This window comes from Chanodichthys erythropterus, chromosome 3 (assembly GCF_024489055.1).
Source record: "Chanodichthys erythropterus isolate Z2021 chromosome 3, ASM2448905v1, whole genome shotgun sequence".
Classification (NCBI taxonomy): domain Eukaryota; kingdom Metazoa; phylum Chordata; class Actinopteri; order Cypriniformes; family Xenocyprididae; genus Chanodichthys; species Chanodichthys erythropterus.
In genome coordinates, this window is record NC_090223.1 from 6363749 (window position 1) to 6377986 (window position 14238).

The 14238-nt window shown below is 37.7% G+C and overlaps 1 protein-coding gene across 2 annotated transcripts; it reads right to left on the reverse strand.

The window, feature by feature from the left end:
- Positions 1 to 875: 875 nt before the first annotated feature.
- LOC137016973 (zinc finger protein 271-like) lies at positions 876 to 4074 on the reverse strand. Of its 2 annotated transcripts, none has more exons than XM_067380834.1 (2): positions 3888 to 4074; positions 876 to 3069 (listed from the first exon to the last, which is right to left on the reverse strand). In XM_067380834.1, exon 2 carries the CDS (start codon positions 3062 to 3064, stop codon positions 1820 to 1822), a length of 1245 nt encoding a protein of 414 aa, XP_067236935.1. In that variant the 5' UTR covers positions 3065 to 3069; positions 3888 to 4074; the 3' UTR covers positions 876 to 1819. The 2 variants fall into 2 exon arrangements, with proteins under 2 accessions (XP_067236935.1, XP_067236936.1); XM_067380835.1 differs by having other exon boundaries at positions 3948 to 4030.
- Positions 4075 to 14238: the final 10164 nt, after the last annotated feature.

Below are 14238 nucleotides of genomic sequence, written 5' to 3' on the forward strand. Positions count from 1 at the left end.
AGAACATTCGGCCGCTGCACCTTCTGGTGCTAAACTGTAGGGGGCTCTGTCAGGCACATATTTTCTTCCCAAAACAGCATCGCTTCTCTCCGCAAAACTGAGAAATTTATGTTTGAATGAGAAGATTCCCGCAACCCCTCACCCACCTTCTGTTTTCTGTCAAAAAAAAAAAAAAAAAGCTTTTGAGAGGCAGTCAGAGAATAAGGATGGTCATAGGCCTCCTTTAAAACTTCTAGAATCAATGCAGGACTCCTACGTACCTCAGATGTACTATACCTTATCTCTTGTTTAGCACACCCCTCCAAATGATCTGGTGTTGCCGTACCTGACAACAGCTTACTACAACTGTTTTCCAGCCCATGCACAAACCAACACAATCACAAACCATTTCATCAAACATCAGTAAAAGTTTGATTTACCTCAAACCAAGAAAATCACAACCATCTTTTTGGCATTTGCACACTTCCATCACTCCTGAGCTAACACTACTCCATTCATAAAGAGGAAATGGGATCAATAGGTACTGTGCTCTCCCAACCCAACAGGACTAGCGTAATTACTGTAGTGATTATGACCATCACATGTGTAATTTGTATTTATGTAGAGGGTCACCACTGGTCCAATATTTTTCTTCTATAATGAAAAACATGGTAAGTTTTGTTAAAATCATGTTAAGTTTAAATAAAAACCATTGGATTTGTTAATGAAGTATGTCTCTTCATTAGTAATGTTGTTACATTTTATTTATTTTAATGGCCTTAAACAAATGCATTAAACTTTGGGAAAACATCACCTAATGTAACGAGTTGCTCGTGCAGGAACACACAACGAAAATGAAGAAGATTAAGATCAAAATAAGTCTTTACTTAGGAAATCCTACAGGTACAGGCAGGAACGCTACACAACACAAGGCATACGAAACCGGGCAATGAACACAGGAACTTTAATACACAGATGATTAACTAAAATGACACACAGCTGTGAATGATCTTCTTAGTGTCCATGGTGTTAGATGGTGGCGGGAAAACTGAACAAAGGAGCACATGTGACAGATGACAACCAAAACAAACAGAATGTGACTGAGACCGTGTCACCTAAGTAATTTGTTAAACTGTATTTAAATGGTAGCACAATTATAATACTTTATTGTGTGAGATTATGTCAAAGTACAGTAGTCAACATTTGAAGTAGATCAAAAAAGTTAAGCAAAGTTGTCCTGAGAAGAAGGTAAAATAATATATTCATAGTATATTGCTTGTGTGTTTGGAAGACACTCATAATTACTTTGTAATGTACTTAAATCACAAATAAAGTATACTTATAACACAAATTAAGTACACTTTAATATCACTAATCAAGCATGTAATTAGTCCCTACACAAGCATATACTTAAAGTATACTAAGCATACTTGAAGTTGTTCCAATTTAACACACAAAAGTACACTAAATATACTTATAGTTGTGTTAATTACAGCTAAAATATACTTAGCACAAAATCAGTTGTTTCAAAATAGCACACTTTAAGTAAACTAATCATTAACGCACTTGAAGTATACTGATAATTAGTCTGGCTGCAAGTATACTTAGCATACTTTTTTTTCACTAGAGTAATCAGATCCGTTCCAATAATAATGAGAAACTTTACAAGCAAACACAAATCAACCAACAAACTGTCCTGACACTCATCATGAATGTTAGGAAAATAACTTATACAGAAGAGACTTTAGCCACTTTTCCACCGTTGGGCCAAACTGTTCTCCTTGCTTAACTTTTCCATTCCATTCCATGGCGATCTAGTCCAGCTGGTACGGATATGGTTTTATTCTCCACTGTGCTGATGTGGTGTCTGCACTGTATGGATCTTCATGTGTGACTTCAGGTGACTTTTAAAAGAGAAACTCTTTTCACACTGATCACACGTGAGCGGCTTCTCTCCAGTGTGGATCTTCTCATGTCTTTTTAGATTTGCTATCGCACTGAATCTCTTGTCACAGTGTGAACACTTGTAAGGTTTTTCTCTAGTGTGGACCCTCTCATGTCTTTTCAGATCTGTTGACTGACTGAATCTGTTGTCACAGTGTGAACACTTGTAAGGTTTTTCTCCAGTGTGGATCCTCTCATGTCTTTTCAGATACAATGAATCACTGAATCTCTTGTCACAGTGTGAACACTTGTAAGGTTTCTTTCCAGTGTGGATCATCTCATGTGTTTTCAGATTTGATGACCGACTGAATGTCTTGTCACAGTGTGAACACTTGTAAGGTTTTTCTCCAGTGTGAATTCTCTGGTGCAGTTTTAAACAGTTTGCTGTAGTGAAAGTCTTCTCACACTCAAAGCACATGTACTCTCTCACACCAGTGTGTGTTTTCTGATGTGTATGTAAATTTTGCAGCCATGAAAAACTCTTTCCACACAAAGAACATGAATGTGGCTTCTCCTTCGTATGAACTCTCAGGTGTGTCTTCAGAGCTGATTCCAGAAGAAATGTTTTGCCACACTGATGACATGTGAAAGGCTTCACTCCAGTGTGGATCCTCATGTGAATTTTAAGGTATGATGATTGCGTAAATCTCTTCCCACACTGATCACATGTGAATGGCTTCTCTCCAGTGTGAACTCTCATGTGCTGTCTAAGATATGGTTTTCGTTTAAAGCTCTTCCCACACTGATCGCATGTGAATGGCTTCTCTCCAGTGTGGATCATCATGTGTTCTTTAAGGTGTGCAGATTGACTGAAACTCTTCCCACATTGATCACATGTAAACAGCTTCTCTCCAGTGTGGATTCTCATGTGTTCTTTAAGGTATTCCGATCTTGTGAAGCTCTTTCCACACTGATTACATGTGAACGGCTTCTCTCCAGTATGAACTCTCATGTGACGTTCAAGATGTTGTTTTGTTGATAAACTCTGTCCACACTGAGTGCAGGTTGTAGATTTCTTGGCTCTTCTTTTCTTTAAAAATGTCTTTTTAGTCTTTGAGCGACTCAAAGGTTTTTCTCCAGGTTTGTCATGATGTTTCTCCTCCACTTCACTCAGTTCTTCACTCTCCTCGCTCACTTCCATCAGGTCTGAAAGAGTGTTCTCTCACTGTGTTATTTATTCAGTTTAATGCAGTAAAAATACCCCTATATTGAGTATTTGTCTTTTAGGCTATATTCATTTCATATGATATAGTTAATCAATGATGCAAAGACAGTCGTGTTTTCCCCAGATTTCAGCATGACTGCAAATATGATACTGATTTTAAACAAAAGTTTAAGACATTAATATTAAGTTTTGCTCTATTTCGTCAACAAAAATAGTTCAATCCACAGTTTTGCATCTCTGAGCAACACAATTTAGTGTTTCATTACTGAATACTTCAGTCCATTTAAACAAATCAGTTGAGTAATTGATTCAGTGACTTACTCATTAACAAAGTCAAAAACTTTGTTCCTGAAATGATCAGCCATTTGAACATATCAGCTAAATGAATGACTCAATAATTTGCTCATTAACAGTAACTTGACACCACCTACTGGCGGTTTAAGTTTCATATTTAAAGTATCATTTCAATTTTAAAATCACTTTATATATCAAAGTTTAATTTTGCAACATCAAAGAATTAACTGCAGTTTAAATTCATTAGTTTCCCTCTGAGCAGCATAAAATAGTCTGTGTAAATGCATCTAAATGCCATTTTGAGGATTATACGTCATTGGAAATTTACATAAATGACTTACATTGAGCTTCCCATTTCCATTTTTTTTTAAAACATTATAGGCAAAAATCCCATGGTTTCTGTAGTGAGAACTATTAAATACATTTGATCAATGACACAATTATCTAATGTAAAATAAATAGTGGGAGGAGATGGTGTGATTGATGTGGGAGGAGATTCACTGACTGTGTGATCGATGTGGGAGGAGCTTCACTGATGGTGTGTTGGATGTGGGAGGAGCTTAACTGATGATGTGGGAGGAGCTTCACTGTTTGAGAGATTGATGTAGGAGGAGCTTTACTGACTATGTATCTGAGGTGGGAGGAGCTTCACTGATGGAGTGATTGATGTGGGAGGAGCTTCACAGACGGTGTGATTGCAGCTAACTTGTCAAAATAAAAAAATATTAGTCACAGAGAGTCTTTATACTAATTGACACATCTAAACATTTATGTTAGAGGTGCAACGATACTAAATTTCTCTGCCGATACTGAGAGCCGATTATTCAGAATATCGGCCGATGCCGATACAGACAGTTTGGTTTTTCTTAAGGAAAAAAAAAAATCCCAAAATGTTACGTCCCGTTCTATTAAAAGAAGGGGCTGGCGTGAGTTTGGTGGATAACAGGGAAACCGACTCCAGCCGACAGATCACCACAGACAGCAAACTAAGATCCACACAAAATTTATTAAGGTGGAATACAAAGAAATCAAATAAAAGGAGCCATGGCTTCAGGGTGCCCCAAGGCCAAAACAACAAACATAACAGCTTAAAAATAAAATAAATAATTACCCTAACAAAAGAAACAAAAATATAATCAACTTCCCTAACTCCCTAACGTAAACAAATTACAAAGAAAGTCAAAATAAATGGCAGGACACCCCTACGCTCCTAAAGCATAAACAAAAACGTAATTGAAGCACTTTAAACAAAAAAACTGTGGTTCGTGATCTGCCGACGGGAGAAGGAATCCGGAGCTCCTCACGCCAGCAGGCCAACGCCAGAATGAGCTCTCCATCTTTTGGGAGCGCAGCCCTTTTAAACGTAGCAGCCGCAGGCTTAGCCAATAGCGATCTATCCACAGCAGCCAATCCCTGCACAGACATTTGAAAGGGAAAAAAACAAAACTCCACACACAAAACAAGACAGATGCAGAATATCGTAACACCCCCACACATAAAAAAAATCAATACAAATTGATTTTAAACAAAACTGAAAGAACGAGATAAGGCATCTGCTAATACATTGTCCTTTCCCTTTTTTATAACGAATCTCAAGATTGAAATCTTGAATAAACAAGGACCAGCGCATAATTCGCTGATTTGCATTGCGCATTCGAGACAAGAATACCAGTGGATTGTGATCAGTAAAGACAAGCACCGGAATAGAACTTGATCCCACGTACACTTCAAAATGTTGTAACGCCAATAATAAAGCAAGAGCTTCTTTTTCGATAACACTATAGTATAACTGATGTTTCAGAAACTTTTTTGAGAAGTACGCTACGGGATGCTCAACTCCGTGGATGTCATCTTGCAAAAGAACTGCTCCGGCTCCAGTAGCATTAGCATCAATGTCAAGTTTAAACGCACGTGAATAATCCGGTGCGGATAACACTGGAGTACTACATAACAAACTTTTCACGGCCTCAAATGCGTGTTGACAGTCATCAGTCCATAAGAATTTTTGCGAGGCACGGAGAAGATTAGTTAATGGCAGAGCCACATCAGAGAAATTTCGGCAGAAGGCTCTATAATAACCTGCCATTCCTAAAAAACGGCGAAGATCACGCTTGGTTTGAGGTACAGGAAAATCAACAATTGCTTGTACTTTCTGGGCGACAGGACGCACTTGTCCCTGTCCAACTCGCTTTCCCAAGTACATGACGGTTGCCTTGGCAAATTCACACTTAGCCAAGTTCAACGTGAGGGAGGCATTAAGCAAACGCGTAAAAACAGTGGTTAGAGTGTCTATATGTTCGTTCCAGCTAGACGAATACACCACGATGTCATCCAAGTAAGCTTTACAGTTCTTAACATCAGCCAGTATGGTGTTCATTAAACGCTGGAACGTTGCTGGTGCGTTCCGAAGCCCGAAAGCCATCACAGTATAATTTAGAAAATTGTCTGGGGTGACAAAAGCAGAGATTTTGGCTGCACGTTCAGTTAAGGGAATTTGCCAATATCCCTTTAAAAGATCGAGTTTCGTAACGAACTGAGCCGACCCCACATTATCCACACAATCTTCCATTAACGGTAAAGGAAATGAATCAGGCTTTGTTATCGCATTTACCTTACGGTAATCCGTACAGAATCGGTAGGTACCATCCGGCTTCGGAACAAGTAAACAGGGCGAGCTCCAAGCACTTGAGCTCGGAACAGCCAAATCATTATCCACTAGATACTTAACTTCAGAGTCAATGATTTTTCGTTTAGCTGGATTGACACGATACGCATGTTGCTTAATAGGTGGATAGTCGTTCACCTCAATATCATGTTGAACGACGTTTGTCCGGGTAGGCACATCCGAAAACAGTCCAAGAAAAGACTGGATCAAATTCACAATGTCAGCTCGTTGATTCTCAATTAAATGAGACAAATGAGAATTAAGATCTGATAAAATTTCAGAATTATTCAGTCTGACACCAGATACTGGCATACTCCGTAGGTTTAAACAATCTTCATTCCCACAGGTAGGTGGTACCACCGAAAGAGAAGCAACTGGAACAGTAGAGCTCTTTAACTCCACTTGTTCACCCCGAGCAAAATAACGCTTCAACATATTGACATGGCACACACGGGTCTTTCTCTGTCGATCATGAGTACAGATAATATAGTCAGTATCGCTGAGCTTTCGCTCCACCACATAGGGTCCAGAAAATTTTGCTTGCAGAGCAGAGCCAGGGAGTGGTAGTAAAACTAAAACTCTGTCTCCCTTCACAAAAGAACGTGCAATTGCATTTTTATCAAAATGCTCCATCTTCACCTGAGCGTTTAACAGAGCTGACTGAGCAAGATCTCGAGCTTTATGCAAGCGTTCTCTAAACGAGCTAACATAATCTAAAAGATTACAAGTGGGTTTTTCTTCAGACAACCAGTTCTCTTTTAGCAGCCTGAGTGGACCGCGCACCACATGCCCAAAAACTAACTCCGCGGGGCTAAATCCCAGAGAATCCTGAACACTTTCACGCACAGCGAACAACAGCAACGGTAATCCTTCGTCCCACTCTTTTTCTGAATCAACACAGTAAGTTCGTAACATAGTCTTCAATGTTTGATGGAAACGACATGTTTAACATGCAACTGAGACAGGACTTGGTTGAACAACCGGGACATAAAATTAGTTCCCTGGGCTTCCGGGAATGGCGGCACTAGAGTGAGACGCAGCGTTTAGAGCTTCCGAATAACTCCTTCTAAATAACCTTCCCTAAAGACATTTATTTCAACGAAAGTACTTTATCTAAAATAATAACTTTGAATATTTCGACAAATATGCCGAATCCAAAGAAAACGGACAATAAAAAAGAAGAAACTCAGGAAATGAGACTGCCACTATCCGACCCGCCGCCATGGTTCCATGCAGAAATGGAAAAAGGTTTTCTCAGAATTCAGAAGTTAATCGACGGACGCCTGAGTAAGTTCTCAGAATCCTTGGAGAAAATGGGAAACGAATTACAGTCAATAAATATGAGAATGGTAGATGTAGAAACCAAGCAGCTGGAGACAGAAGAAGCGGTAACGGGCCTTCACAAAGATGTTGGGTATGTCAAATTGGCTGTTGACGACGAAATTAAACAGCTGAAAGATAAAACTGATGAACTTGAGAATCAATCTCGTCGTCAGAATTTACGTCTTGTTGGTTTCCCAGAGGGAGTGGAAGGCAGAAACACAGTGGATTTTCTAAAAGAGTGGCTGCCTAAAATTCTGGGACAGGAGGACGAGATCATCTTTGACAACAGCATCCGCACTTAATTGCCGCTTAATATGTTGAAAAAAAGGCATATCAACGACGTCAAGGGATTTATAGTAAACTTTATTAATGCAATCACCCATATTGCAAGCAAGAATAAATGCGGAGGGGTGAGTGTTTTTTTTTGTTTTTTTTCTTCTCTTCTCTTGGATGAATATTAATGACTTTGATTATGTCAACGGTGGACTCTATATATTTAAAATCCAATGTGAGAAGAATGTGATGTTTGTGGAATTATTTACGAAAAGAGGTGAATTTCGGTTATGTTACTAGGATTGTTCGAAGTAAAATACGTTTGTTTGAAAGTACATAATATAAATATTTTTGGGATTGACAGAACTTGCACGGGAGTTAGTTGGTTAGGATAAGATGGAGGAAGTCAAGTTCGACTGTATTTTGCGGTGCATAATCAGTCATGGGGGTTTAAAGTTTCACACTTCGTTTGGGGAAGTGGTGGGAGGGGTAGGGGCGGTTGGACAGAACACATGCTTAATTGTTTTAATTTTTGGGTTGGTTGGAGATAAAGTTCTCAAAGTATCATTAGATGGAAAAAGAACAAAAGTATAGTTAATTTCAAGCATACTGAAATATAAGTTTGTTACTTGGAATGTCAATGGGTTAAATCAAAGACTTAAAAGGAAAAAAAGTAATTCTATGCCTCAGAAAACATAATATAGGAATTGCTTTGCTACAAGAAACACACTTGACCGATTCTGAACATCAAAATCTTAAAAAACAGTGGCCTGGACAGGTTTTCTTTTCTTCTTTTACATCACAATCCAGAGGGGTAGTTATACTTATTGATAAAAATATACACTTTCAAATGGAATCTGTTGATAAAGACTGTCTAACACTGGGTCTAAGACTACATTAAAGTCTCCTCCAATTATTAGCTCTGCATTAGGGCATGCACATTTGAAGAATATATTATGAATAAAATCAGCACCCTCCATTTCACGACGATATACGTTTACTAAGGTTATTCTTTGCAATGCAATCGTTCCTCTTATGATAATGTATCTACCAGATTTATCCTCTAAATTGTCATCATTGAGTCAAGTTGCCAAAGCCTTAAAATATGAGTTATCAAGTTTTAATTTAATAGATATATGGAGATTTAAGAATAAAACAAAAAAAGAATATTCTTTCTACTCACATAGGCACAATAATTATTCCAGAATTGACTATTTTTTTGTTCCAAAAACAAAGGATTATTTGATTGAACTATGTGATTATTTACCAAGAATACTGTCAGATCATGCTCCTTTACTTATCTCAGTGCATTATTCTTCGGAACTGTCTAATTGCAAACTCTGGCGATTTAGTGGCCATTTATTAAACAATGATGAAGCGTTGGGCTTTATAAATAATAATATAGACAACTTTATGGTCACAAATAGAAATTCCGCTTCTTCGGGTATAATTTGGGAGGCCTTGAAGGCATTCTTAAGGGGCCAAATCATTAATTACTCTTCCGGGAAGAAAAGACAATATCAAAAACAATCACAATTGCTTGAAAAAGAAATTTTAATAATGGAAAGAGAACACTTCAAGAGTAAGGATACTCAGCTGTTTCAACAATTGCAGTCTAAAAAAATGGAATACAATATTTTGTCATCTAAAGAAGCAGAAAATGCACTTCTCAGATCACGACAGAGGTATTACGAACACGGGGATAAGATGGGAAAAGTATTAGCATGGCAAATAAGAAAAGAAGAAATTAGTAAATCAATAACCAAAATATTCTCTTCAGGTAATAAAAGTATTAAACATCCCAAATTAATTAACAAAGAATTCTTAGATTTTTATAAATTGCTGTATAAGTCTCAAGGAGTAGAGGAAGCTGATATCCAAAACTTCCTAAGCAAATTAAATATCCCAGTCTTATGTGATAATGACCGAGAAGAACTGGAAAAAGAAATTTCAAAAGAAGAGATTCAGTCTGCTGTTGCTGCACTAGCTGGGGGGAAAACACTTGGTTTGGACGGTTTTTCGATGGACTTTTATAGAACGTTTTTCTCTAAATTAGCTGACCCATTGCTTTCAATGTATGAGGAGGCAATTTATAAAAAAAGAATTACCAGAGACTTTAAATCAGGCTTTAGTTACATCCTGCTGAAACCTGGCAAAGACCCTAATCTATGTATCTCACATCGGCCGATCTCACTACTTAATTCTGACTATAAAATTCTTACTAAAATGATTGCGTTACGTTTAGAGAGGGTTTTACCTAGTTTACTTCATATGGATCAAACTGGATTTATAAAAAATAGATCCTCTTTCGATAATATACGAAGATTAATGAACATTATTTACTCGGCAAAACAAATGGATTCTCCGGTGATCGCTCTTTCTTTAGATGCCGAAAAAGCTTTCGACCGAGTAGAATGGCCTTATTTGATAGCTATTTTGCATAAAATGAATTTCGGTCCTAGATTTATTGATATGATTTGAATGTTGTATAGAAGTCCATCGGCAACTGTCTGTACTAATTCCGATTTATCTTCGTACTTTCAACTATCAAGGGGAACCAGACAGGGATGTCCTTTGTCTCCACTACTTTTTGCGTTAGCAGTGGAACCCCTGGCCATAGCAATACGGGCAAATGAATCAATATTTGGACTAGAGATAGGAGGTTGTGTACACAAAATATCATTGTACGCTGATGATGTTTTGTTATATCTAACTTATCCTGAATCATCTCTACCTACTTTATCTCAATTGCTGGAAAACTTTAGAGACATATCTGGTTATAAAATTAATATGAATAAAAGTGTTATAATGCCACTGAATTTGACTGTGGAGAAAATGCCCTTAAATAACATTCCTTTTTTATGGAATTCTGAAAAAATTGTGTATTTAGGAATAAATATTCCTTCGAAGCTAGAAGAAACATATTCTTTAAATTATTCCCCATTACTTAAAAACGTAATGAGAGATTTGGAAAGATGGAACTTACTACCATTATCACTAATTGGCAGGATAAATTGCATAAAAATGAACGTTCTTCCTAAATTTTTATATTTATTTCAAACTCTTCCCATTTCTATCCCACAAAAGTTTTTTAATAATCTCTATAGCTCAATTAGAAAATTTATTTGGAATAATAAAACTCTGAGGGTTAAACTTAAAACATTACAAATGACATTTAAAAAAGGTGGATTACAACTTCCAGATTTTTTGTTTTATTATTGGGCAGCACAAATGAGAGCGTTATGGTTTTGGCAGATGAATAGTACTTTGCCACCTGCATGGATACAAATCGAAAGATATCATGCAGGGGAAATACCTCTAGATAAGGCGCTGTTAATCCCATTGACTTGTGTTACAAAAGTAGTTACCAAACCATTCACTTGCAAATTGGGGTTTGAAATTAGGAAAAAATATAATTGGCTACTGTCGTTATATTATAATACTCCTTTTCATTACAATCCATCTCTTCCTGAGGCATTAAGAGATGGGATAACACAATATTGGTACAAAAAGGGAATACAAGTGTTTGGAGACTTGTATGAGGAGGACACACTAATGACATTTGAACAATTGAGAATAATGTTTTCTCTTCCTGTTAAACACTTTTTTCAAATACTTTCAGGTGAGAAATTATATAAATACAATACATGGTAATTTCTCTTTACTCCCAATAGATAGCATTATAAGAGAGAAAAAAGGATCTAAAGGTTTTGTATCTTATATGTATACCAATTTCATTGACTTGTATGGGGAGGATGTATCATCTTCAAGACTTAAATGGGAAAAAGATCTTGAATGTACTTTTGAACAAGATACTTGGGAACTCATCTGTGAAAGTGCTTTAACGTTTTCATTTAATAGTAGACATAGATTAATGCAGTTTAATATTATACATAGAGTATATTTTACACCTGAAAGATTACACAAGATCAGTGATTCGTATTCAGAATGTTGCCCTAGATGTAAAACAGAGGTGGGTACATTATTGCATATGTTTTGGACTTGTTCTGAACTTAAAATCTATTGGAGAAATATAATACAAACTATTGACAAAATAACTAATGTTAAGCTTCCATATGATCCGAGATTTATATTATTGGGGGATGAATCAATTCTTCAAACTGATCAAAGGAAGAATTTACGTTCAGTTAAGATGGCTCTGATAGCAGCAAAGAAATGTATAGCTATACAGTGGAAATCAGAAGAACCTCCTAGGCCTAGTGAATGGCTTAGAGAACTTTTGTCCTATGTGCCTGTTGAAAAAATAATGTTTAATCTGAAAAAAAAAGTCATCAATGTTTGGAAAGATTTGGGGCAAATTTATTGTATATGTGAACAATTTGGATGTTACTTTGATTGAAAATGCTGATGTGACAATCTAACCCGTCTTGACTTGAATCTCTTTATTATCAGAATTGTTATATATGTATTTTTGTATTTTATTTATTTTTTATTATTCTTGTTTCTTGTTTCATTTGTCTTTTTTTTTTTTTTTTTTTACACACCAACTCAATGCCTCACAATGAGGTTCATTAAGTGCTCTGTCTAGTGAGGATGGGATGGGGTGGAAGAGTGGTTAGAAAAGAATGTTTACTTGTAAATTCATACTGGTTCTGTAAATTGTCGATGTGAAAATAATAAAAAATATTGACAAAAAAAAAATTCGTTCCATGATCTGTCTGAACGACCCTTGAAAGTCCAAAAGTAGAGAAAAACACAGTGAGGGCTTTCACAATGGCTTTAGCTCTCAACGAACGAAGTGGAATTGCTTCGGGGTAACGAGTTGCTGTGCACATAAGTGTAAGCAAATAAGTATGCCCTGCTTTCGTTTTCGGTAAAGGCCCCACACAATTTAATATGATGCGCTCAAATGGTTCTCCGATAGCAGGAATCGGCTTGAGAGGTGCTGGAGAAATAACCTGGTTGGGCTTCCCAACCATTTGACAAACATGGCATGATCTGCAGTATTCTGTAACATCCGATTTAATCTTAGGCCAAAAGAAATGACGCAGAACACGATAAAGAGTTTTAGCCACACCTAAATGGCCAGCCACATTATCATGCGCCACGCTTAACACTTGTTCTCGAAAACATGTGGGAACAACGACCTGGTACAATGTGTCCCAACCTGAATTATCCGACACTGAAGGTGTCCATTTCCGCATTAACACTCCATCCTCAAAGGAATAACCAATTGGCTTGCTCATAATTTCTTTTTTATTTACAGCTAACTCTCGACAGAATTCAAGCGACTGGTCTTGCCTTTGCTCGGCTACCAATAACGTAAGATCTACAGATAGTAACATATCAGCGCAATCAACTTCAGCACCACTGCTAGCGGACAGCGGTGTAGACGCGGGCATCTCAGGTTGGTGCTGCTTAGCGGACACATCTGACTGTAACGTACCCGATTCAGTCACGTTCTTATTAACGAGAAAACTATCAGAAAGATCAATCACAGCCGGAAACTTTTGAGATTGAGCTCGAGTAATGACACAAGCGGGAAACACAGACAAATTTGCTTCTTCCTTACACACAGCGGAAGCTTCTTAAAGTGGATTTTCGCTAACTTCAGGGAGAGGGAAGATCTCCTCTGTGCGTCCTCCACTGGATGAGGCAATATCACTTTCGTTTCTATTTCAGATATCTCTTTTATAGATGCCATCAATGCTTTTGCCTTTCAAGATGTAATTACCGAAATCAAAACAGTCCATAAACTATAAATCCTCATGAAAACTTCAGTCAAGCCAGCTCGCGCGTCAACCTGATAGATCAGCTACCTTAAAGTGTCAAATTTATCGGTTTCTGAATGGACGGTTTGGCTTGATTGACAGACGCTAACGTTCGGACATGATTTATATACCATCGACCTGTCCTAAAACGTTAGCACGCTTTGATCGGTGGTTTGGAGATTGCGTGTTTCTCCGTTCGAGAGCGCATTTCCTGTTGACATCCGCGACAAAACAGCTGATTATTTACGAACGGATCGCTTACAGAAACGTGAAAATGGTCTCATTTGAATGAAAATATCCTAAGCTAAAAGATGATATAATGTGACTAATTGAAGCAGCCCTTATCAAAAGTGCAGGGGTCGACTTCTATCTTTTCAAAACTGGGGGGGTCCTGACCCCCCTGTCCCCCGTGCCAACGGCGCCCCTGGGTGCCACGAATACATTTTTGTGCGTTAGTACAAATTCATCAGCACACACAGCAGCCTCAGCAAGAGTCAAAACTTTTTGCTCATTCAGGTACACCACAATTTTATCCGGTAACGAATTCTTAAATTCTTCAATCAAAACAAGTTCACGAAGCTGCTCAAAATTTGTCGTTTTGCTGGCCTGACACCACTTATCAAAGAGCACGCTTTTCTCACGCGCATACTCAACAATCGTTTGATTGGCATTTTTCACATGCAAACGGAACCTTTGGCGATAAGCCTCGGGGACAAGCTCATAAGCTCTTAACACAGCGGCCTTCACTTTTTCATAATCGAGACTATCAGTAAGGGACAAAGCGGAACAAACTTCCTGGGCTTTTCCAGTTATGCGACATTGCAACAAAAGAGGCCAAACTTCCTTCGGCCAACTCAACGCAG